At 46.5% G+C, this 25,040-nt stretch overlaps 1 protein-coding gene across 2 annotated transcripts in view; it reads left to right on the top strand.

The window, feature by feature from the left end:
- The window catches only part of LOC144829333 (nuclear pore glycoprotein p62-like), a 277,355-nt gene that overhangs the window by 35,465 nt on the left and 216,850 nt on the right, over positions 1-25,040 (top strand). For both annotated transcript variants that reach the window (XM_078688386.1, XM_078688385.1), the window contains exon 3: positions 23,378-23,751. In XM_078688386.1, coding sequence (XP_078544512.1) covers positions 23,378-23,751 — 374 coding nt within the window. The remainder of the gene's footprint in view (positions 1-23,377; positions 23,752-25,040) is intronic.

Raw genomic sequence — 25,040 nt, 5'->3', positions numbered from 1 at the left:
CTGTGATTCAGTCTGCGAGTGGTGAGAATGTGACTGATCCGATTGCCATTGTTGATCGTTTTGCGGAATATTTCCGTGTTGTGTATGCTCCCGTGTCTGAGAGGGACGTAGCTGACTCCCGCTTACTCTTGCGCGATATCACTTTGCCCTGTGTCACCGACCTGGACCGTATTGCTTTGGACTCCCCTTTTACGAATGATGAGATAGCGACTGCTATCCGTTCGCTCCGTTCGGGCAAAGCGTTGGGCCCGAACGGGTTGCCCATTGAGTTGTACAAGCTACGCCCCGATAAGATGGCGCCGTATCTTCGCGCCATGTTTCTAGAATCTCGTGAACGTCACATCCTTCCCTATGATCAGCGCCTGGCGACAATTGTCGTCATCCCTAAAGATGGTAAACCACGTGACCTCTGTTCCTCATATAGACCCATATCCCTGTTAAATGTTGAACCCAAGGTTTTGGCAAAACTTTTGGCGACTCGTCTCCTTTCGGTTCTCGGGGATTTGGTCCATCCGGATCAGTCTGGCTTTATCCCGCATCGCAACACTGCTTTGAATCTGCGACGCCTTCACGGCGTGATGGCGAGGGCGGGGCTTCTGACTGAGCCGGCCATTTTGGCGTCCCTGGATGCCTCTATGGCCTTTGATACTGTGGAGTGGCCCTATCTATGGGCGACTCTTGAGAAATTCGGATTCGGGTGCGAGTTTATTAGCTGGATTCAGTTGTTGTATGCGGAACCTCTGGCACAAGTTGTGGTAAACGGTAGAGTGTCGGCTCCCTTCTCCTTGGGCAGGGGTACCCGTCAGGGTTGCCCCCTGTCCCCGTTGTTGTTTGCGCTCGCTCTTGAACCATTGGCGGCCTGGCTCCGGTGGGAACCGTCCCTTAAAGGGATTCGCTGGGCCCCGGACTTCGAAGACCGCGTCTCGCTTTATGCGGACGACATCCTTTTGTACCTTACTTCCCCTCGCAAGTCTTTAACTGTTTTATTTGACGTTCTTGTGTCCTTTGGCGCTAACTCAGGCCTCGTCATCAATTGGACTAAATCCTGTGTGTATGTTTTGTCTGGTGTCTTGCCTCCGTTGCCGAGCAGACTTCCTCTTCAGGTGGCCAGGGATGGCTTCAAATACTTGGGGGTTTTTGTTACCTTGGACTCGTCCCTTCGTTTTGATCGTAATCTCCTTCCCCCGTTACTTAGGCTACGTTTGGACGTTGCCCGTTGGCGCAGACTTCCCCTGTCTCCCCTGGGTCGGGCGGCCCTGTTTAAGATGATGTCATTGCCGCGGTTTCTCTATGCTCTCCAGAATTATTTTGATTCTATCCCTAAGTCCTATTTTCGGGAGATTGAGAGCCTTCAGAGGCAGCTTATTTGGGATGGGCGTCCGCGCATTGCTCTCGCGAAACTTTCCATCCCGTGGTATGATGGGGGCATGGCGCTCCCCGATATTAAGAGATATTACTGGGCTTCCCATCTGTCCGCTATCAATCACGCTATGTTTTCGCCAGGTCGTAATCCGGCGTTTGAAATGGATAAACTTCAGCTTCCGGGAGGTGACTTTAACAGAGTGCTTTATTCTCGCTCCGCTGGGCGCCATCTTGTGGGACCTACATTGACTGCTTTGACGGTGTGGCGTGCCGCGAATGTGAGCTTGGGCTGGGAGGATCGCTTGACGTTGGCGACGCCGCTTTATGCTTCCGAACGTCTGGGCGGTCTTTGGTCTTCCAAGGGTTTCGACCGTTGGGACATGATTGGGATTTCCAAGGTGGGGGATGTGTACTCTAAGGGTTCTGTGCGTTCGTTTCAGGCCCTCCAGGCTGACTATGGCCTGAGTGGTCGGGAATTCTTTCGTTATTTACAGCTCAGGCACGCCCTGGCTTCGGTGTTTGCTCCTGGTGAGATTCCACCTGACTCTTCCCCCCCTTGAGGACCGTATCCTTGATGGACATCTTCCTGATAGCACTATTTCCCTGATCTATAAAAAGTTGATTAACAATCGGTCCGACTTATTGGCCCGACTTCGGGAATTGTGGATGGGAGATGGGTTGGAACTTGATGATGAGGATTGGCAATCAGCCCTCTCCTCCCCGAAGGAGGTGGCTATTCCGGCTCGTCTCCGTCTGGTTCAATTGAAGATCCTTCATCGGGTGTACGTGACGGGACCGCGACTGGTGGTGATGGGCTTTTCCTCCGATGGACTGTGTAAGCGTGGGTGTGGATTGCGTGCTACTTTCCTACATATTCTCTGGGAGTGCCCGATGGTAGCTGCTTATTGGGCGGCCGTGCTTGAAGTGATGGCTGTGGTGACAGGTGTGTCCTTGTGTCCGGAACCTCGTCGATGTCTTTTGAATGTTTGGGAGCCCACGGACTATTCGGTGGCACAGACTAGATGGGCCACCCTGGGATATATGGTTGCGAAGCGAGACATTGCACAACTCTGGGGGGCCTCCAGGCCCCCTGACCTCTCGAAATGGGCGGATAACATGGATTGGTCCATGTTCCGTGAGAAAACTGTCTATGTGGCCAGGGGCAGACCCAGGGCATGGGTGAAGATGTGGGGTCACTGGAACGACTACCGTGGCGACATTTGTACTCCTCCCCTTGTGGGCACTGTTGGGCTTGCCCTGTCTCCATAGGCAGGCGTTCTTGGAACCTTTCATATAGGGGTTGTGCTGGTGTCTCCGGCCCTCCCCCTCCCCTTTTTTGTACTGACTTCTGGGTCCCTTCCCCCCCCCTCCCTCCGAGCTCCTCAGTGCTTAGTGTTTTGCTACTGTACTTCTGTTGCTGTCCCCCCCCTTACATCCATTGAGCTGACCTTCGGTACTATACTTTCGCCTTTTGTGTGTGTTTGTTCTTTCATATAAATAAAATCTGTTTTTTGTCCTGTAAATAGAGCTGAGTATTGCATTGTTGATTGACTTTTACCTCTGCGGGCATATATGATATGTGTCCACTCCTCTTTTAGCGGCCGGCCCGTGTGGTTGTAGGCCCATCCTTGTACTTTTTTGCTTACTCAAATAAAGGTTTTTCAAAAAAAAAAAAAAAAAAAAAAAAAAAGAATTGGCTGGTATGGTGGGGGATGAATCAAGCCCCAGTTCCTTTTCCGCATTAGCAATTTGGATGTTTAAGGCCCCCACAGCAGATGTCAGATAGGATATGATGGTTTCATTTTTCCTAGGGACTTTAGCCTTCTTACCTTCATCCATGTTTTGATTCAGTTTACGTTTCCCCATCCTGTGGGCCAAGGGGGGTGGCCCGACCCGACCTCTGCTGGCCCGCCCTTGTCCCGGGCTTCTCCCGCGCGCGACTCGCGGGGCGAGAGGCGTTCCTTCCTCTTGAAGAACTTCTGGGCGCCTTGGTGCCGTCAGCGATTTTGCGCCAGTCCCCGGGGCAGCTGGGAGTTGTAGTGTCCCACTGCTGATGAGACCGGTGTGTGCTGGGACTGCTGGAATAGCTGGGACCTCTGCCGTTCCCCTCACAGCGTAGTTTGCAGTGTGCTGGCCGTTCCCCTCACGGCGCGCTGGATACCGCAGTATATGCCCCCAGGAGCGTTCAGCGCCCCTACCTCTTGAAGCACCTCTGGGCGCCTTGGTGCCGTCAGCGATCTTGCGCCGGTCCCCGGGGCAGCTGGGAGTTGTAGTGTCCCACTGCTGATGGGACCGGCGTGTGCTGGGGCTGCTGGGACCTCTGCCGTTCCCCTCACAGCGTAGTTTGCAGTGTGCTGGTCGTTCCCCTCATGGCACGCTGGATACCGCAGTATATGCCCCCAGGAGCGTTCAGCGCTCCTACCTCTTGAAGCACCTCTGGGCGCCTTGGTGCCGTCAGCGATCTTGCATGGACATGTCTATTTTCACTTACTTACTCCATTCTCACCCTCTTGCGGGAAAACAATCTATCTGTGGAGTCGATGCCCATGCACAATATCACTAAAAGGAGATGTCCCCCCTACTTCGTGACTGGATAAGACTTCTTCAAAGAAAAACAACTTGCAAACATCTGGACCCAATACTAGCTAGCAGGAGTATGCAATGCATGTGAATCTACAGCTCTACATGCCAAGAACAGATGCTTACAGGGTAAGTAACATAATCTTATTTATATATTACAACGCTCTGTACTAGTGGATACATCATACTCTGCCAAAATGTTTGGTGCCTTAGACACCATGCTTTTCAGACTCTTCTTTAAAGCACTGCGTTGGACCGTGCTTTGTCAGTAAAGTGTTCTACAATTAGTTTGTTGCACTTCACTTATTCATATTGCTGAGCTGTATGTGACAAGTTTATTTCCCATCATTTACAGCTCATCTTTAACTGTTTTTGCATTTTGTTCAAAAGCCAAGGAGAGAGTGTGTGAAGACTGTTGAATAAAGCGTAACTACCCTTTTCTAGTGAATGGAAGATCCTCTCCTATTTGTGTCAATGGTATTATGATTGTGTTTTTGATAATTAATAATGTAATTCAGGGCATTGAGGAGGCTTCAGTCTTGTCAAAGTTAAAAAGTCTAGCTCCAAAAATTAGAAGCAGGTTTCTGTAAGGGATTTTAGGCTTATCCTTGCCAGTTTGGGGTAAGCGGACTTGATTACTTGAGGAAAATTGCATATCATATTTAAATGCACCAAAACAACAAATATGGCAAGAAACACGTATTGTAGACCAGTATGAATGATGATCCAGTAGCCTAGGTATGCCACGACATGGGATCTAGTCAACTCTACATGTTGGCCAGTGTGAAAGAACCACCATATTCAGCAACACACTATTCATTCTTTTAAATATATCAAGTACTGGAGATTTACCCCTTGCAGTTTCTTGTCATTGTATTGGTTGATGAGTATGGCTTTCTCTGTTTGGGTCATTGGGGTCCTGCGGATGACCTGAATAACGAGAACTGTTGGTTATCGGGGTCCTGCGGATGACCTGAATAATGAGAACAGTTTCAAAGACACTTTCTTAATTCATTTGGTGCTTTCAATTAAGTAGTGTTACATCAAAGAAATGATGGACTGGATGCTGACAATGCAAACATTCTCCCCCAGTCAAAAGATCAGGGTTAAATCCATTGTTCTTTTGCCCACTACGCCACCCCTAGTTTTGACCCTGCCATATACAAATCAGTCTTGACCCTGTGCCCCATGGGAACAGTCCAGACCGAACTGCTAGGCCAGGTCCTCCCTGGACCAGTGATAAGCATCCTGGGACCGGTTTCAGGGTATGTCACCCTTCTTCAGCCAGGCTACCTTGAATCCGTGGCACAGTGAGCAAGGGACCCTGTTTGGGCATACCCATCCCACTTAGGGTGAAAAGTGTTGCAGCAAACAAATAATGGACGGAATGCTGACAATGCAAACATTCTTCCCCAGTCAAAAGATCTGGGTTAAATCCATCGTTCTTTTGCCCACTTCGCCACCCCAGTTTGGACCCATCCGTATGCAAATCAGTCCTGAACCTGTGCCCCATGGGAACAGTCCAGACCGAACTGCTAGGCCAGGCCCTCCCTGGACCAGAAACCAGCATCCTGGGAGCGGTTTCAGGGTATGTAAGTAAAAGTCCACATTTGTAAAGCGCACAATCACCCGTAAGGGTCTCTAGGCGCTGGGGGCCGTCGGGAAGATTAAGCGAGCTATTGCCCAGAGTCACATGGTGCTGGGCTAATCTGCCGCCGGAGCAGGGGATCGAACCGTGATCCCCAGATTCCAGCGTCAGTCGCCCTGGCCGCGGCGCCACACTTCTTAAGCCAGGCTAGCTTGAATCCAGTGGCACAGTGAGCAAGGGACCCACGTCCCAGATCTCTGTACTGGGGTGAATGTATGAGCCCGAAACCGGTCCTAGGATGCTTGTTTCCAGTCCAGGGAGGACCTAGTCTGGCATTTCGAGCTGGACTGTTCCCATTGGGCGCAGGGTCAAGACTGATTTGCATATGGCCGGGTCCAAACTGGAATGGCATGGTGAGCAAAACAAACTATGGAATTAGTCCCAGATCTCTGTACTGGGGTGAATGAATGACATTGTTCTGCATTCTGTCCATCAATTGTTCTTTTTGCATTTCAATTAAGTAGTATCCTACTTAGTGACTAAAATAAAGGGACATATCTGTAAAGACATGATAATTAACATGTGCATGTGGTGTCATGGAAGACGGACAAGGTGAATATACATAACACCTTCTGTTAAACCCTATTCGAATGTGGAAACACAAGTGGTATGGAAAAATGACATAGTGATCATGCAAGATTGATCGAGAAAGCACCCTGCGAGCCAAACCTAGAACAGAACCCAGTGCCACGTAAACAAGACTAATAATTGACTACACAGACCTGAGCACAGTTGTTAGAAAGAGTATCAACAAACATTGGAACATCTTACTGGCAGACAAAATCCTCAACACCAACATTAGTCCCAGACCGCTCATTACTTACAGACGTGGAAGAACACTATGCTCCAGATTGAGTCCCACTGTACCACACTCTCCCAACACCACTTCCTGGCTCACTCCACACACCAAGGGCTTCCACAAATGTGGATGCTGTGGTGTTTGCAAATGGGCACGGAACGTCGTCAGAACATTTACCAGTCACCACAAACGCAACTACGAGATCCAAGTCAACATAAACTGCAACACTAAATTTGTAGTGTATGTGCTCGAATGCACTTGCCACAGCCAATATGTGGGCATCACCATTAGGGCCCTCAAGGATCGCATTAGCGAACACGCAAGAGCCATGCACCGACAAGACCCCCGCTATCCCATGGCTCTACACATGGGAACATGTCCAACTCAAGGTAACCTCAAAAGATTTTCCTTTTTCGGAATTGACATTGCCAAACCCAATGTGAGGAGGGGCAACCGTGAGCTTAGACTCGGATGTCTCGAAGCAACCTGGATCATGCGCTTACATACTGTCAAGTATGGTCAGAACATCGACCACGAACTGCAATACTTCCTGGGCACTTGAGCTGCTCAGGTCACGCCAAACAGAACGCACTTCGAGTGCACATTGTTTTCGTTTTCCTGCCCCTAATCTCCTGATATGTAGGTATTGCCTGTTTGCCTCCATTCCTAATTTTAATCCCACTACCAAATCTCGATGGTCTGTCCATTGTCTATGAAATGTTCACTCAACCTGCCCCCTTTGTTTCACCATATCACGCATTGTCTTTATATGGATTTACTCACCTGTTTCCCATCAACATAACATCCAATACCATGATTCTACTGTCTAATTCTCCATGTGTCATGAACAATTTCGTTTTAAAATGATTGCTTCTGGTCATTCGACCTGCCCCCTCCTTTTACGCATTGTCTCAATTTGCAATTTACTCACCTGTTCGCAAACAACATTATACTCAATACTAAGGTTTTCACTGACTGTTTTTCTATGTGTCAAAAACTATGTTGTACTGTAACCATTATAGCGTTTTAATCAGCTGGATAATCACGCTTAGGAGACTCTGCTAATGTACAAATATGATCCTGTGTTTTTATCTCTGATCACTCTTTTCACTTCACCATGTCGCAGTGACTCACTTGTTCACCCCGCCCAGCCATGGATACTCCCATTCCACACTTCCGGTATCATGGAGAGTCACCGCTCTAGTCTTCTGGTTATACCCCCTCCTCAGCGTCCGACTCACTTCCTTATAACCAGTCTTCGGCCATTCATTTGGCCTCTCAATTTGCAGAAGAGCACGATCAGAACCCGGCACTTAAGGTATTTTCTTTTCTTCCAACTCTTTCTATGAATCCTAGACCGGGGCCCATCCACATTCTGACCCTTGATACCTCTCCTCGTAGGTTCTGACGAACACGGACTAACCCGCTCGTGTTCCACAATTTCACCAACCTGAAGAACACGGACTTACCAGTTTGTTTGCCACCATTACCCTGAAGCTGCCCCACCCGTGGCCTTCCTTTTACCCTGTAACTGGGTCAGAATTATCACCGGTGAGTGTCTCGAGTCCTTTTTAGGTTTCACACTGCGAACTGATCGCAAAGCGATCGTCGCTGCAAAACTCTATTGTAATCGTTTTTGCTTTCAAGGAGCCAAGGGAGACAGGAGACAAGTGATGTGCACGCGCGCGTAAACGGATCAGGTCACGCTCGCTTCCTCTCTCCCATGGTTCCTTGGAAGCACGCACACACACATACAGACCCCCCCGCCGCCGCGCATACACACACTCACACACACACACACACACACACACACACACACACACATGCAGATCCCCCCCCACCCCCGCCCCCGCACATACACACACACACACACACACAGAGAACCCGAGCGCAAACACCACACACAGCGTTACTGAGGCCGGCCAAAGGCACGCGCATACACACACAGACTCATATACACACACACACACACACACACACACACACACACAGCCGCCGCCCCTCCCCACGTGCACACACACACACACACACACACCGCCGCCCCCCCTACCATCAGAATGATACGTGTATTCTGTTGCTCCGCGGCTTCATGTGCAGTGTCGTGACAGCCAAGCCTCTCTGCGCATGCGCGCCCGAGATTACACGCAGACATCCGACGAGCCGGTTGGGTGGGGGCGAGCGAGGAAAGTCCACCAATGGGAGCTTCGGAAATTAGATCGCAGTTGTAGACTGAACATCTGCCCAGGCCTGTGTAGTGTTCTGGTCACACAGGTTAGAATCTCAGGCAGAAGCTAGTCGCTCTTTCAATGGCGATACATTTAGTTTCATTTGTAAAGAAATCGTGCATGCTAAAAAGCATTTAAAATCATTCTCGTGCGTAGAGTTTTTTTCCAAAACGCCCGGCCCACCCGCACGCACCTCGCGTCATCAGTGGTTCAGGCAGACGACTTTGAGTGCAGGCAGCAGCAGGCCTAGGCCACCCGGCCTATCGAATAAAGGCAGGCAGTACTAGTGCTGCCCCCGGCTGCCTACTACCACCACCAACCGTAAGTACTGTAACAGCAGCCATTACCAATGCTGTTTTTTTTCTTCTTGAGAGTGGTGGCTAGCGTGACAGTGCGTGATGGTCACCGGCGGTAGATAAGCTCCGGCCTCCGGGGTTAAGTTAAAGGCCCTGCACCGGCCCCTGCCTTTCTTGCAGCCTTCTTCTAGCCGGGGCCGCGCAGTGGCATTGTACTTACTTGCACGCAGTCAGATGCCCTGTGCCCGAGCCGGAGGCAAAGTTTGCTCAGGGCAGGCCATGGACTCGCATGAAGTAAACAGTAAACTGTGAATGTGATGTAAGCTAGGAGTGATGACTCCGAGTCCAAGGCTTGACTTGAGCCATCATGCCTCTATGTCTGCACGCTCATTACGTTCTGAATATCTCATAACCCTCCCCAGCCCGTAGATCGCTACTGTCTATGTTAACTGCTCCCTACATTCAATAGCATGAGGAGCAAGATAGCAAGATGTCCTCGAGAGTCGCAGTCTCTGACAAAGTCATCACTAAAGTAGCAGGTCTATAGATTGTGCTCTCCGGACTGTTCGGTAGATCTGTGGCTGACGGCAGACTCTGCAGTGATGTATTCTATTCATATCAGCGCCTAAAGGAGATTCAGAGCGCTATATAACTGAGAAGGGCATTTGCGCTCGGTTTAATGGAACTTTCTTATTTTTAAACAATGCTGTCCGTATCTGTCTACATTAAGTTTAATGTACGTCTTTTTAGTTTTCAGTATTATTTATTTTGTATTCGGTGAAAACATTAAGTTTCTACTAGATTATTTCGATTCCTATTTAGTGTTAAATGTGCACCCACTTATGATTCCTGACAGTTTTCAGCACAATAACAAGCTGTTTTTCCCACCGGACTGCACTCGTATGAAAACATTAAATTATTGCGCAAAGGCAAGTGCTCAGTTCTAGTTACTTAAGCAGCACGCCTTGATGTGACCATTCCCCTTATCCAGTATTAGGGTATCTTTCATAGATTCACATGCCTGAATCATTCCCCGTCGTCGAGGCGGGAGTCCCACGGTAAATAAAATATATAATAGCAGTGCCTAAAATTTCTTGTAGTAGGCTGGAAAAGCCTAAAGGCCTAACTAGGCCTCAAAACTTAGCAGCCTATCTACATCATTATGTAAAAAGACCTGAAATATTAGCCTCAGCCAATCAGCTGTCCTCACCCTCTAGAACCTTCCCTGCTCAGGCAGTTCTCCTCAGATTTTCACCGCACTTCATGTGTAAGGGAGTCTCCCTGAGTGCCTACTCAGTTTTTTGGATTTTCAAGCTTAAAATGTCTGAAAGGAAAGCTCTTTTCAAACCCTGTGGAACCTGCTTCAAGAAGAGAGTCCATGTGGATGACAAGCACTCGGATTGTATTTATTGTCTACACCCTTCACATGTGGTGAAGGAATGTAGAATTTGCCGTACCTTCCCTCAGAAAACCATCAGGGATAGGGAGGCAAGGGTTCTTTTGAGGCTGAAGTCTTCATCCACTGATGAGGAGGACAAAGCCTCAACTTCTAGCAAGAGAGCTAGATCCACGGACAATGCTTCTCCTGAGAGAAAGAAAATGTTGAAATCCTCTCAGAAAGCTTCAGAACCCTCTAAGAGTGCATCGGCTTCTTCACATGTGAGTACTACCCAGACCAAAACTTTAACTCTGGTGTCTGTACCTACCACTACTTGGACTTCTACCTCCTCTTCTACTTCTGTGGTTACCACTTCAGCTATCACTTCACCTTTGATGTCTGTTCCACCTTTGATATCAAAAACCAAGTCACAGTCTTTGAAATCCTTCTCTACGAAGGCTCCATCGTCTAAAACGTCTGCTCCGTCGACGACCGCACGGCCGTCGTCGACGAAAACATTGTCTCCAAAAGATTCGTCGTCAAAGACATCATCGACGACCTCGTCGACGAAGATCTCGTCGACGAAGACGCCAACATCGGACACGTCGACGACGGCGTCGTCGACGAGAGCACCATCGACGACCCCGACGACGAAGGGATCGTCGACGAAGACACCATCGACGGCCCCGTCGACGAGGGACTCGTCGACGAAGACACCATCGACGGCCCCGTCGACGAGGGACTCGTCGACGAAGATACCATCGACGGCCCCGTCGACGAGGGGCCCGTCGACGAGGGACCCGTCGACGAAGATACCATCGACGGTCCCGTCGACGAGGGACCCGTCGACGAAGACGCCGGCGACGGTCTCGACGACGAGGGACCCGCCGATGACGGCCTCGTCGATGACGGCGTTATCGACACTCTCAGCATCGAAGGACTCGTCAATGACAATACCTTTGACGGCCTCGTCGACGGCAAAATCTTTAGCATTGACAGCGCCGTCGACGGAGAATCCGTTTACTGGGGCTTCTGCTCATCGGCTGCACGGTTCCCCGCCAGCAAAGATACAATTCACTCATTTCCAAATGAAAACTTACAAAAGGCAGGATTATTCACATATATCTCCGCTCTTGCCATCGCACATTTTGGAGACATACCTGCAAGGAGAGTCAGAAGAAGGAGAAGAGGATGATGACCCCTTTGGGATTGCCTGTCACCCTTCTCAATTGCATATTAAACTTCAAGAGGATGATGAAGAGGAGTTTCAGGAGCAATATACGCATGACGTCTACTCCACTCCATATCAGTCACCTCGTTCTAGACTTCCTCGGTCTGAGGACACAACACATTTGCCTACTTCCTTAATACAGGACTTGCAAGCTATGTTGGCAGATTATCGACAGAGATTTCCACCCACTGAGGGTGCGCCCGCTGGGTCATCTGCTCCGGCTACTGTGCCACGACCTCCGTCGCCAAGAGCTCCTTTGTCTCCGCAGCCACGTACTTCACCAATTCCTCAGGTTGTGGACAGTTCGTCCTCTGATGGTGACGAAAGTAGAGAGGAGGGAGAATTACCGGATAACACTCCAGTGGACCCTTGGGAGGATTATGTCATCCCTACACCTTCTCCGCCTCCTCCCCGTCCTTCAGACTCTCCGCCTGAAGATATTGGGGGTTTTCACAATATTATGCAGAGAGCTGCTAATAGATTTCAATTGGTTGTCACAGTTGAGCAGTCGGACTGCTTTTTACATGACTTTAAGGAAGGGTATCGGAGAGTGATCAGAGCCATACCTATTATTGACTATATATGGAAGGAAGGCCTCAATATAATGAAAACACCAGCCTCCATTCCAGCAGTTTTACAAAGGATTGATAAAAAGTATCGAGCACCATCCGATACACCTGCTTGTTTGATCGGCCATCCTCGACCGGATTCGGTCATTTCTCAGGCGGCGCAGCAAAAGTCCAAGAATCCTTCTGCTCCCATCTCAACGCCACCTGACAAGGAGGGAAGAAGGCTTGACGCCATTGGGAAGAAATTTTCTGCAAACGCAGCAGCATCCATTAAAGCAGCTAATTCCTTAGCTATCCTGGCTCGATATGACAGGCAAATGTGGTCTGAGCTCTCGGAATATCTTGAGCTGATCCCGGAGGATCAACAGATGGATGTACGCAGAATTGTGCAGGAAGGTGAAAGGGCGGCCTCAGAAATTATTGATTGCGCCCTAGACATTTCTAATACCAACTTTCGACAACTGGCTGGAGCAATTGTCCTTAGACGTCAAGGTTGGCTCAAGGCTACCACCTTTAGACCTGAGGTCCAAACCAAGATCTTGGACATGTCTTTCGATGGCGAGTCCTTGTTTGGAAAGCACATTGATGACGCTTTATTGGCTATTAAAACCGATACCGATACAGCGAAATCTCTGGGAACCCTGCAATACAAGAGGGGGTCCTTTAGAGGTGCAAGAGGTCGTGGTTACTCCTCCAGAGGAAATTATTCAAACCAACAAAATCGACAGTATCAATCTTCCTACAACAAACCATACTACCAATCTTCTAACCGGCAGCCTGCTTCTGGTTCTTTCTCTCGGCAAGGAGGACAACGGCGCTCAGGCAATCAAAGGAGAGATTCTAACAAGCGCCAATGAGCTTTGCCGGATGTCGGCCACTCCTCTTTCCCTTCCCGTGGGCGCCAAGATTTCCGCCTTTTACCATCAATGGAGGAAGATAACTTCAGATCAGTGGGTCCTGGATTTGGTCAGCAAGGGACACACTTTGGAGTTTTTGCAGAAGCCTCCAACAACGCCGCCCAGGGGTCCCCCTCCCCCTCGCCTGCGCTTACTCTTCAAAGAAGCCTTAAAGATGCTACACAAGAACGCAATAGAACTAGTCCATCCTTCTCAGAAAGGGCTGGGCTTTTATTCACGTTTCTTCCTTGTGGAGAAAAATTCAGAAGAGTGGCGTCCAATATTGGACCTGCGCAAACTCAACAAATATCTAAAGAAACAGAGTTTCCGCATGGTAACGTTGAAGGACATTCTGAATTGTCTAAACAAAGGAGACTTTCTGGCTTCTCTGGATATGCAAGACGCATATTTTCACATCCCTATTCACCCCAACCACCGCAAATTCCTAAGATTTCAAGTGGCCGGCGTCCATTTCCAATTCAAAGTCCTCCCATTCGGCCTCAAATCGGCCCCCAGAATCTTCACGAAATGCCTAGCTCCAGTGGCTGCAATGTTGAGGTCCCTGGGACTCCAGGTGTTCCCATACCTCGACGACTGGCTGTTAAAGGGTCCCACCAGTCATTCGACCATGGAGGCAGTCAACAAAACACTTTCACTGTTCTCGAACCTAGGATTGACCCTCAATTCTCAAAAATCTCAGCTCCACCCTCATCAACGACTGACTTTTCTGGGTGCAGTCTTGGACACATGCCAGTGCAAGGCATACTTGACACAGGAGCGTCAAAACAAGCTCGTCAAACTGGCAGAACAAATATCCGCAAAAAAAGTCACTTTCAGTTCGGATGTATGCTTCCCTTCTGGGGATGTGTTCAGCTGCGATCAATCTCATTCCTATGGCAAGACTCAGAATGAGACCGTTGCAGGAAGAGTTGCTTCGTCAGTGGAAGCAGGTCGAAGGATCATTCGACGACCGCATCAAAGTCACTGTCAAAATGAAACAGGCTCTTCTCTGGTGGTCGAAGACACACAACTTGTCGCAGGGCCTCACCTTCCTCCAAGAGATTCCGGACTACACTCTGACTACGGATGCGTCCATGGAAGGTTGGGGAGGTCACCTTCAGGACCTTCAAATCCAGGGAAGATGGTCTCATCAGTACCAACAGATGCACATCAACATATTGGAACTCAGAGCCATTTTTCTTTCCCTGCAAGCTTTCCTACCGAGGATCGTGAATTCGTCCGTCCTGGTGCGCACGGACAATACCACCAGCATGTTCTACATAAACAAACAGGGAGGAACGAAATCTCTTACCCTGTCACTGCAAGCTCAGGAAATGTGGGAATGGGCCTTACAGCACAACATACCCCTCAAAGCAGAGCATGTTCAAGGGATTCGAAACTCTCTAGCAGACAGTCTCAGCAGAACTTTTGTGGACTGTCACGAATGGGAACTCGAACAACATCAAGTAGACACAGTCTTTCGCCTTTGGGGGAGACCAACGCTGGACTTGTTTGCCACGCAGCAAAACAGCAAGTGCCTGTTTTATGCCAGCAGGTTCCCAGGACGGGGGTCAAGAGGAAACGCCCTCCTCATGAGATGGACCGGAATGTTTGCGTACGCTTATCCCCCGATTCCGCTCATTCCGAAAGTCCTGCAAAAGATGAAGAGGGAACACTGCACTCTCATTCTCATTGCTCCACGTTGGCCGAGACAATATTGGTTTCAAGAGCTTCTCCTGCTGTCTCAACAGCCTCCGTTTCGTCTCAAACCGACTATATCGATGCTGACAAGAGAGGACGGTCAGATTCAACATCCAGATCCTCAATCGCTGCACTTGCACGCTTGGCTCCTGATTTCCTAGAGTTCAAAGACCTAAACATTCCCTCGGAATGCAGGAAAATCTTGTCGCAAGCACGTGCACAAAGTACCATCAAAACATACCGTTTCAAGTGGAAGAGGTTTTGTTCATGGTGTGGAGATAATGATGTTCATCCGCTGCAGGCTCCTCCTGAAGCCATCCTTCCATACCTGCTTTCTCTGGCTAAATCAGGTCTAGCTTTTTCTTCCATTAAAGTACATCTGGCAGCAATCTCCAGATTCAGGAAGCACTCCAACAAACCATCCTTATGTTCTTCCTCCTTGATCAAACAATTCCTTAAAGGTCTCTTCAGAGTTTTTCCTCCAGTTCGTCCTCCTCCTCCGGAATGGGATCTTAATGTAGTCCTTTCCCAACTTCTTAAAAGGCCCTTTGAACCAATCCATAAAGCGGAACTGAAATTTCTGACTTGGAAAGTTGCAATTCTGTTGGCTCTTACTTCTGCCCGCAGAGTTAGTGAAATACAGGCGTTCACTATTACTCCCCCTTTTCTGCAGTTCTCTAAGGACTTTGTTACACTTAGGACCAACCCTAAATTCATTCCTAAAGTACCAACTCAATTCCACATTAATCAACCGGTCAAACTTAGAACCTTTTTCCCGGATCCGAAAACTCCTGCAGAAAGGGTTTTACATTCTCTAGATGTCAAAAGATGTCTGAAATTCTATCTGCAAAAGACAAAAGACATGCGTAAATCTACACAACTGTTTGTTGCCTATGGAAGACCCACCTTCGGTCAAGCTGTCACAAAAGCAACTATTGCCAGGTGGTTGTCCTCCACAATTACCTTCTGTCACGACAAGGCCAATAGACCTTTCTCAAGGAAGGTCAAAGCTCATTCCACGAGAACAGTGTCGACCTCTACGGCCCTTTTCGCTGGAGTGACTCTAGAGAACATTTGCCGAGCTGCTACTTGGAAAAGTGTGCACACTTTTACCGAACATTACTGTCTGCAGTCGGCAGTTCAAGATGACACAGCTGTTGGTGATGCAGTGCTGCAGCATCTTCTTCACTAAGGTTGGAAAGATTATATATTTTAAACTTTACATATTTATAATGCTGTCCTATCTGTTATATTCAAAGGTTTTGATGCATATGTTATGTTGACATGTTTTGTACTCTATTACCTTCCTGGTTGTGTGGGAATTGATTTATATTTTCTTTGTCTCCCACCTTCCTCTATCGACAGACATGATGTTACTGCTTGCTATTCTGATTCAGGCATGTGAATCTATGAAAGATACCCTAATACTGGATAAGAAAACGAGTTACTTACCTGTAACTACGGTTATCCAGTATTGGTATCTTTCATAGATTCACATGCACCCACCCTCCTCCCCGGTAGGGCAGTTCTGGCTATGGATACTACTTCTCACTTGTGCTGGGAAAATCTGAGGAGAACTGCCTGAGCAGGGAAGGTTCTAGAGGGTGAGGACAGCTGATTGGCTGAGGCTAATATTTCAGGTCTTTTTACATAATGATGTAGATAGGCTGCTAAGTTTTGAGGCCTAGTTAGGCCTTTAGGCTTTTCCAGCCTACTACAAGAAATTTTAGGCACTGCTATTATATATTTTATTTACCGTGGGACTCCCGCCTCGACGACGGGGAATGATTCAGGCATGTGAATCTATGAAAGATACCAATACTGGATAACCGTAGTTACAGGTAAGTAACTCGTTTTCTTCTCCGCCCCCTCCCCTCCTCCCCGTTGCTGCCTGTGTGAACAGACCCTGGCCTGGCTGCAGGACAGAGGGCTGGGGAGACACTCGGAAAATGAACTGTATCTTCCATAAAAAAAAACGAGTCCGGTGCAAACAAAATGTAACATCTGCGTTCATGTATAATAGTACGTTTAATTGAAAAGTATGAGTCAAATCAACATTAATTGTTATGGATGTTTCTTTAGATTCAGTGAACCACCTTTGCAGGGACACTTCCAGAGGGTACAGGTCAGGACGCTTCCAAACTGTGCTCCCTTCCTTAATTTCCGTCAGATTTCTTTTGAATTGCACATCTCATTGCACATCTCATATTTGTAAAAGTACATTACTATATCGTAATTAATTTGGGATTATGTACATTAGGCCTCTTCCTGGTACCATGTGAACGCACTTAAATTGAATTTAGATGCACAGCTTTTCTTCGTACAAGTATAAAATGTATTTTGTTATTTAAAAGATGTGACTTTACACAGACAAATGGATTTACTCAATAGTACACTTATGAGAGCATGCTGTCATTTGAAGTGTGTGAATATCTACACACAGTGGAAAGGAGTAGGTGATGTGATGCCTTGAAAGTAGGCAAACGCCCATAAGTTGCTGGTTTCTTGTGTGTGTTCTTCTGTGAATTCCAGCCTTGGGTAATGTCAAATATTTACTTCTGTGTAGGTAAGAGTGGGAAGAGAACAGAAACGGCTTCCTACATGAAAAGAAAAACACACTACACCTGTGTAAACACTGATTTACCTGTGCACCGATGTACACCACGTGCACCACTACACCCGTGTAAACACTGATACAAGAGAGAACTCCCGACTATCTGCGACTGTCTTTACAAGAGTTTCCTTTAAACTACTTGTGAATTTTAAAAAAATTGGATATTGACTCTGAATGTGTCATAATCCAACAAGCGTTATAATGCTAGTCACCTTGACAATGAGACAATAGTGTGTCAGGGTGTGCTTGAGGTGTGAGCTTGTCCACACAAATGTATCCAGGTAATGCCTGAACTTACACAAACCTACTGTTTTTGTGAAGTTCGTGTGATGACAAGTTCCAGAGATGCTCAAATAAAAAGTGCATTTATTGATGTATTACTTTTTTTTGTTCAATTATTCTATACATCGCTGGCTTCTTTTCAAGTCTCTCCTCCAATTCTTTTTTAGGTTTCGCACTGCGAACCGATCGCAAAGCGATCGTCGCTGCGAAACTCTATTGTAATCGTTTCTGCTTTCAAGGAGTCAAGGGAGACAGGAGACAAGTGATGTGCACGTGCGCGTCAACTGATCAGGTCACGCGCGCTTCCTGTCTCCCATGGCTCCTTGGAAGCACGCACACACACACACACATACAGACCCCCCCGCCCGCCGCGCATACACACACTCACACACAGACATAGAGAACCCCCCCCGCCGCGCATGCACACACGCAAACACACACACACACACACATACAGAACCCCCCCCCCCCCGGTCTTGAAGTCTATCATGACACATGGATACGAGGTAATTTCAGTGCTGTAAAAATAAGTGTTCAAATGCGCCCTCGACCTGCTTGTGTTCTTCTCACCTGGACTGGCCTGCTTTAAGAGTTCACCCTCCGCCCGTCTGACCCCCAACCCCCGGAACGTGCAAAAGAGCCGACGCGTCTTTCCTACCTGTGAAGTCATCACTGGGGTGTGCTGGGCAGTAAGGGTACACAGCGCGCTTTCTGAAGGTGCAGACTGTGGCAGCCGCATATCGAGGGCTCGGGAAGATTGTAAGTGCTGTGGACGCTCTACAAGCCCCTTCTTTCTTTCCGACCCCAGCGCGCGCCTTCAAGCCCCTCTAACCCGGGAAGCCTTTGTTCATCCCTGGAAGGGAGAGCGGGAGGAGGAGCCAAGAGGAAAGGACGGGGTTCCATCTCTCAGATGAACACAACCCCTTCTACTCACTGTGTAGACACACACAGGCACACACACACCTCCTTCAGAAAACACAAAGAAGCGGTCTTTATTTGTGAGCGATGTGCAAACATAAGCAACTCAGCAAGATAGGAAGGTGCGGGGTTGGACTGTGGGCTTCGAACCAGACCAGCCTAGTGTCATCTGCCGTACCGCCAGCTCAGATATTTAGCCAACAGCAGGCTGCAAAAATTCGCACTTTTACCTTTGACACTTTCTATTAGCTAAACAAGTTCACCGTGTGTATATGTCCACACGTGCCACTGCTGGTGCTGTATTATCTATATTAAGCATACTAGATGATGCGGTCCTGTTCTCTTCTGCCCGTCCCTATATTTTGGTTCTGGAACGTTCCACAGTGAAAGTTGAACTGAATTCTGGACGTCGCTCTGTGTGATTCGGGCGCATGAATGAAGCGTTCCAGTTTAAACTCACATGAATCGGTTCCAATTATTCTCTGCGACAATTGGCTTCATGCCACGAACAGCATGGGACGTGGCACCAACGAGATGTAATACTCTGAATCCTCCATTAATTAGTAAGTGTAAGCAGTTCACCCAGGCATGGCTTAACGCTGCATTGTGGTACTTGTAGTAACAGTTTATTAGTGAGATTAAAGACAACTGTCAACTGCCACACATACAAATAGACTGAATACCAGCAGGAGACTCCCGATTTTATACGTAAAAAATGTCTTGATTTTAGCTGTCTCCCGTCTGAAATAGCTCCAGCTTCAGTAGAAGCCAATGGTGAATCCTTTCCCCCGATATTTTTTTTCTCCAAAAGTTCCCACTTTCTTGTTCCAAATTGTTGGCAAGTATAAACTACACGGAGCAGAAGAAACCAGAGGAAGCCCCGGACGGAATGTGCGTCTTTCACCTGGTCTGAAAGAGGCTCGCTGAGCCTTTCATGTCTGGTGTTTATACCGTGGAGGAAACGCTGCTCAAACCTCTGTCTGCCCAGATCAGTTGACTACTCTTTAAGATTTGTTATTCCCACGCAAAATAAGTCCGATGTAGTGGGCCATGGTTGAGTCAACGCCCTCCACACATTTATTTCCATCTCACCCCGGAATCATCTTTTTTCCCTATGTCCAAGCCAATGTCCGATTAGATACTGATAACAACCATTTGCAATGCAATAGGTCTTGCAGTTACACACGTTTCAGCTATTGGCATTGTAAATAACAATGCCTTTTATTTTGTTTTTAAAACAAAAATAAAAATAAAAGGCATCATTATTTGCAAAGTCAATAGCTCAAACTTGGGTAACTGCGAAACCTATTGCATTGCAAATGCTTGTTATTAGTGTCGCCTATTCTACCGTGTGCCGGTCTACCCCCTTTTTTTTTTCTGAAAAAGGGGGAGTTAGGTCCTGGGGCGCGAAGTTGGCTGGACCATCTATACTTGTACAAAAAAGAGATTGCCAACCTCACATTTCTTTTCTCCTCACAATTGAGGAAAACAAACCAAAATTACTATATAGTTTGTTCGGTATATCCACTTCATACCTTTTTTAATTTTTATTTCATTATTTTTAGGTATTTCTTGTATGAAAAAAACACAAAACATTAACACATTTGACACTTTCTACATAAATACAAATAAATCAAAATTCAACACTATTCAACAATACATATATATATACACTATACATTTCACAAAGACTTTTATCAACAATAAATTCGTTTTCACAAAATGCTCTCTGGTTAAATTTTTACCCAACGGACAAAGTCAACACGAAAACATTTCTCATTCAATAAACAGCAACTTAATGCATTTTTGTTTTAAATGCCGACACGTTTCAAACCCAATTTCATCACTTTCTGGGTCCTCATCAGGGCTCTGTCTCTTTTGTTTATCTGTATTCCAGCGTTTCGCCGGTCCACAGTTGTACGTTTTATTCACTACTTCGTCTGTGTCTTTATCTCATCAGCTCTTTGTCATCGTGTTGGCACCCTTATCACTTATCTATCTCACTCGCTGTCTGTCCATTAGCTGCTCTCAAATGGGCGCGTTCATGCAGGGGGTGCTACACGTCTCCAGTTGAAGTAGTAGACTGTATTCTGCCTGCTTTGTTTCATACGCGATCCAGCGCTGAGTGCTTTTCGCGTCTACAGCTTGCTCATTTGGCTTACTCACTTCGGGGTCATCGTATCTGGCAGTTTCCTGTCTCTCCTGTGTGCCAGTCGTTAATGTTCAGATTTCCATGGCTGAACATTAACAAACGGCACACAGGAGAGACAGGAAACTGCCAGATACGATGACCCCAAAGTGAGTAAGCCAAATGAGCAAGCTGTAGATGCAAAAAGCACTCAGCGCTGGATCGCGTATGAAACAAAGCAGGCAGAATACAGTCTACTACTTCATCTGGAGACGTGTAGCACCCCGCGCATGAACGCGCCCATTTGAGAGCAGCTAATGGACAGACCGTGAGTGAGATAGATAAGTGATAAGGGTGCCAACACGATGACAAAGATCTGATGAGATAAAGACACAGACGAAGTAGTGAATAAAACGTACAACTGTGGACCGGCGAAACGCTGGAATATAGATAAACAAAAGAGACAGAGCCCTGATGAGAACCCAGAAAGTGATAAAATTGGGTTTGAAACGCGTCTGCATTTAAAACAGAAATGCATTAAGTTGCTGTTTATTGAATGAGAAATGTTTTCGTGTTGACTTTGTCCGTTGGGTAAAAATTTAACCAGAGAGCATTTTGTGAAAACAAATTTATTGTTGATAAAAGTCTTTGTGAAATGTATAGTGTATATATATATGTATTGTTGAATAGTGTTGAATTTTGATGTATTTGTATTTATGTAGAAAGTGTCAAATGTGTTCATGTTTTGTGTTTTTTTCATACAAGAAATACCTAAAAATAATTAAATAAAAATTAAAAAGGTATGAAGTGGATATACCGAACAAACTATATAGTAATTTTGGTTTGTTTTCCTCAAGTGTGAGGAGAAAAGAAATGTGAGGTTGGTCTACCCCTTTTAGCAATACACTTATCTTGGCCACCCTTTCCTCTTTCTCCCCCTTTTTGCAGATCCGCGCCACTACCAGGCAATTTCAGGTATTATATTTTGTGACTATGCTATGATGTATGTATATGCACCACTTTGGAGTGCATGTTTTGAATCACTATTTTTCCCCACACACTCTTGCCCTCACTCTTTTTCTCCGCACCTCACAGGATCATGTTTTAGTGAGTGTCATTAACCGCGTTTAATGACTGTTCAAAACTTATGTACTTCTTTTGTGCACAAGGTTATTCCACCTTGCTCTCATCTTACAGTATTATCACGTTGCTATTCTGTTTAGTCGATCATTTAAGTCATGTTCGCTCGACATTGATGAAACTCTTCCTGTAACTACTGTATGTACAATTAAGACTTCGCGAGTAACATGCACGTTCGCTAGGTGAACTCCTGTGTTTTTTTTCTCCCAAAATAACAAAAGGTTTCCCATGAGTATATACTGCTCTAGAGAGTTTTAACTTGAATATTTGGTTTCCTATTTGCCCAAACTAGCTACAACTACTATGGATGTGAACAACTATGTGCTCGATCACTAGACTCATTGATTAAGATAGTAATGATTCCTTAGATACAGACCTTTTGCATGAATATTGCGTGCATGTTTTAGTATTACATTTTTCCCATACTCTTGTGCTAATTCCGGTTTTTCGACTATTATGTCGGCGATTATTTCTCCTTTTCTTCTCCCCCTTTTTCACTTACAACAGATCTTGGGTTATATCTCGGTTTCCAACCACATTTGTGAATTATCACTATGTCGTTTTTCCATACCACTAGGGTTTCCACATTCGAATAGGGTTTAACAAAAGGTGTTATGTATATTCACCCTGTCTGTCTTCCATGACACCACATGCTCATGTTAATGATCATGTCTTTGCAGATATGTACATATTTCGTTTTCTTATTTTCATTATGTAATTTACAGCCCTGAAGAGTCAGAGGCTTTGTCCTGATGACGAAACACGTGTCGGCTGGCGTTGTTTTGTACTTCTGAAGAATATCATCCACATAAACAGCTAACTTTGTACTACCGATGTCCCCTTTCTTATGAGTACATTAGTATCTAATTGTTTATTCAAAAACGTGTGCCCAGTATTTGTTGTACATATTGCTGTGTTAAAGGTTCGTGCCCTTGACTCATTCAGAGGTTCCGGGTCCTCCTCTGCACTGGTAGAACCATTAACAATTTGCCCAGGCCTCATTCTCTACCAAATCACACATTTTCTGCTTGAGCGCCATTGTCCTGCTCCCTCTCTAACCCATCGCAGAAGTTCTAAAATAAAGGGACAACTACATGCAATTAAGGTGGGTTTCACCAACACACTTGCAAGCCTTTTGGCTGACAAAACATACAGTTTGTTGAAACACGAAAATCATCTGGTTTCTCGCTTGCATAAATAACATAAATAATCTGAACTTTGTTAATTCTAGTGTTCCTGTTGGATCTGGAGCTAGGGCATAAATTTGGTAACACCCAGGTTGTCGCTTGAGCAGAATTATTTAAATGTGATTCCTTGAAGGATCTCTGCTATGTGTTGTAGAGCTGTTCTATATAGAACTCTGCTGAATGTGATATGTGAGAACTGGAAATAAAAACGCGTTGGTGTACCTGCATACTAATTTAGTTTGAGCTAACTCAGTACTCCCTAATGTGTACCTTGAGTTGAAACATATATTGTATATGATTCGGATAATTTGTAGCTAAAGTGTGCACAATGTAGAAGCAGATTTGAAACCTTTTTGAATGGCTATAAGTGGAACAAAAGTATGGATCTCCACATATGCATTTTTTTATTTTTTATTTGTTTAGGACAAATACACCGAAATTGAATTTGGGAGGTACTAATGCCTCGCAGCCCACTGCACAGCTGGGTGGTTTTGGACTCTCCACTAATGCAGCACCCAGCTCAATGCAAGCCAGTCAGACGACTGCCCCCACTGGCTTTTCATTTGGTGCCCCAGCTGCCACCACCCAGCCTGCTGCCCCGCCAGCTGCAACAGGAGGCTTTTCTTTCTCAAATGCGATGTCGGGGAACCCCTCCGGTTTTGGAATGAACGCCACTAGTACTGCAGCTCAGCCAGCAACTGCAACAGGCTTACCCTTTGGCGTCCCTACCCCAGCTTCTACAGGAGTATCGAGTGCACAGCCAGCAGCTACGTTCAGTCTCGGCGGGCAGTCCACGGGTAAGTATCCACAGTGCCTTTTTCTCATTTGTGTTATGGTGTGCTTCCAAGGTTCATTGGTTTCGTCTCAAGGCCTTCTAGCAGCATTTAATCTCAGTCTTGCAAAGATAATCCTGGTTCGCTGAGGTTAACTTCATCTACATGTGCACCACTAATGATTACGAACTGTCTGCAGGCTCATTGATATGGGGAGGACTTTAGGAACCACCCCTACGTTTGGGAGCGACCCAAAACCTATAATTGTTACTGCATGCCAGGCCTGTGGAGCTGGAGTCGAGGGTGGATAGATCCCCTTGAGGCCCCAAGAGTGTCTCTGCAAAGCAGTAGAGTTGCAGTTTCAGGAAACGCCCGGGATCAGAACTTCACACACTGTTGCCAGAATCTAAAAGAAGAGAACTTGCATGCATAAAGGAAAATAGAGCAAACAAGTTACAAGCTTTCTAGCTGTTGACGAGAAGCTTTTTGTTTAAAATTGTAGCTTTTATTGTTGCAAAACATTACAGAGATAACATTGAAGGAGAATGTGCCCTAGATTTATGTTTTTTTAAATTACTGCTTGTACCTTTAGGACCCTTTACTGTGTATTAACTACCAAGTGAAGATTTAGTTAACCTCTTAACTGCCCCTATGATGTCTATGTATCTAATGAAAAGGTGTCCCTGCAATCCCTCTTGGCCTAAATATTCGTTATGAAGTTATTTGCGCCGGGACCTAGAATTTTTACATTTCTTTCTGTCGTCTATGGTGCTGCGGTTAGGGGAAAGGCGTTAGATTGTGCCTGATCCCATCTGGGTAAAGTGACCCGCTGCTAACTTCAAGGCTGCCTTATTGATATGCATGTGATGTCACATGTTTCATCACAGGCACTGCAGAAGAAGCAGGAGTGATTCCCTTTTTGTCCAGATATAAAAAAAATTAGTTTGTTATAAAAATGTAATCCTTAACAAAGGGACTGTTTTCATCCACTACTCCTATAAGGTCCAGCGAAGACCACTTTCAACTGGTCTGCTGGATAATCTGTCAGGATGGACCCCTTCTGCATTTTCTGGCCCTGTAGCAGTAAACATTAGACAGCCACATGCCCCTTGTTGATCAGTTTCAGTCCCAGACTGCCATAAGAGATTAGGATTCCTTTGTTTTCCCAGGTCCCTCTCCAGAATCCATCTGGTAGGCAGGGTTATGACTGAGGAAAAGGGCAACTACATCTGCCTTTTGTCTTTCATTTCAATCCTCACAGGCCAATTCAGTTTGTATGGAGGTTGGGAGAGCAGACTGAGAGGTGCAGCTCT

This window comes from Lissotriton helveticus, chromosome 4_1 (assembly GCF_964261635.1).
Source record: "Lissotriton helveticus chromosome 4_1, aLisHel1.1, whole genome shotgun sequence".
Lineage (NCBI taxonomy): Eukaryota > Metazoa > Chordata > Amphibia > Caudata > Salamandridae > Lissotriton > Lissotriton helveticus.
Note: the sequence above shows the minus strand (reverse complement) of the source record. Positions and strands in the feature narration are given on the sequence as shown.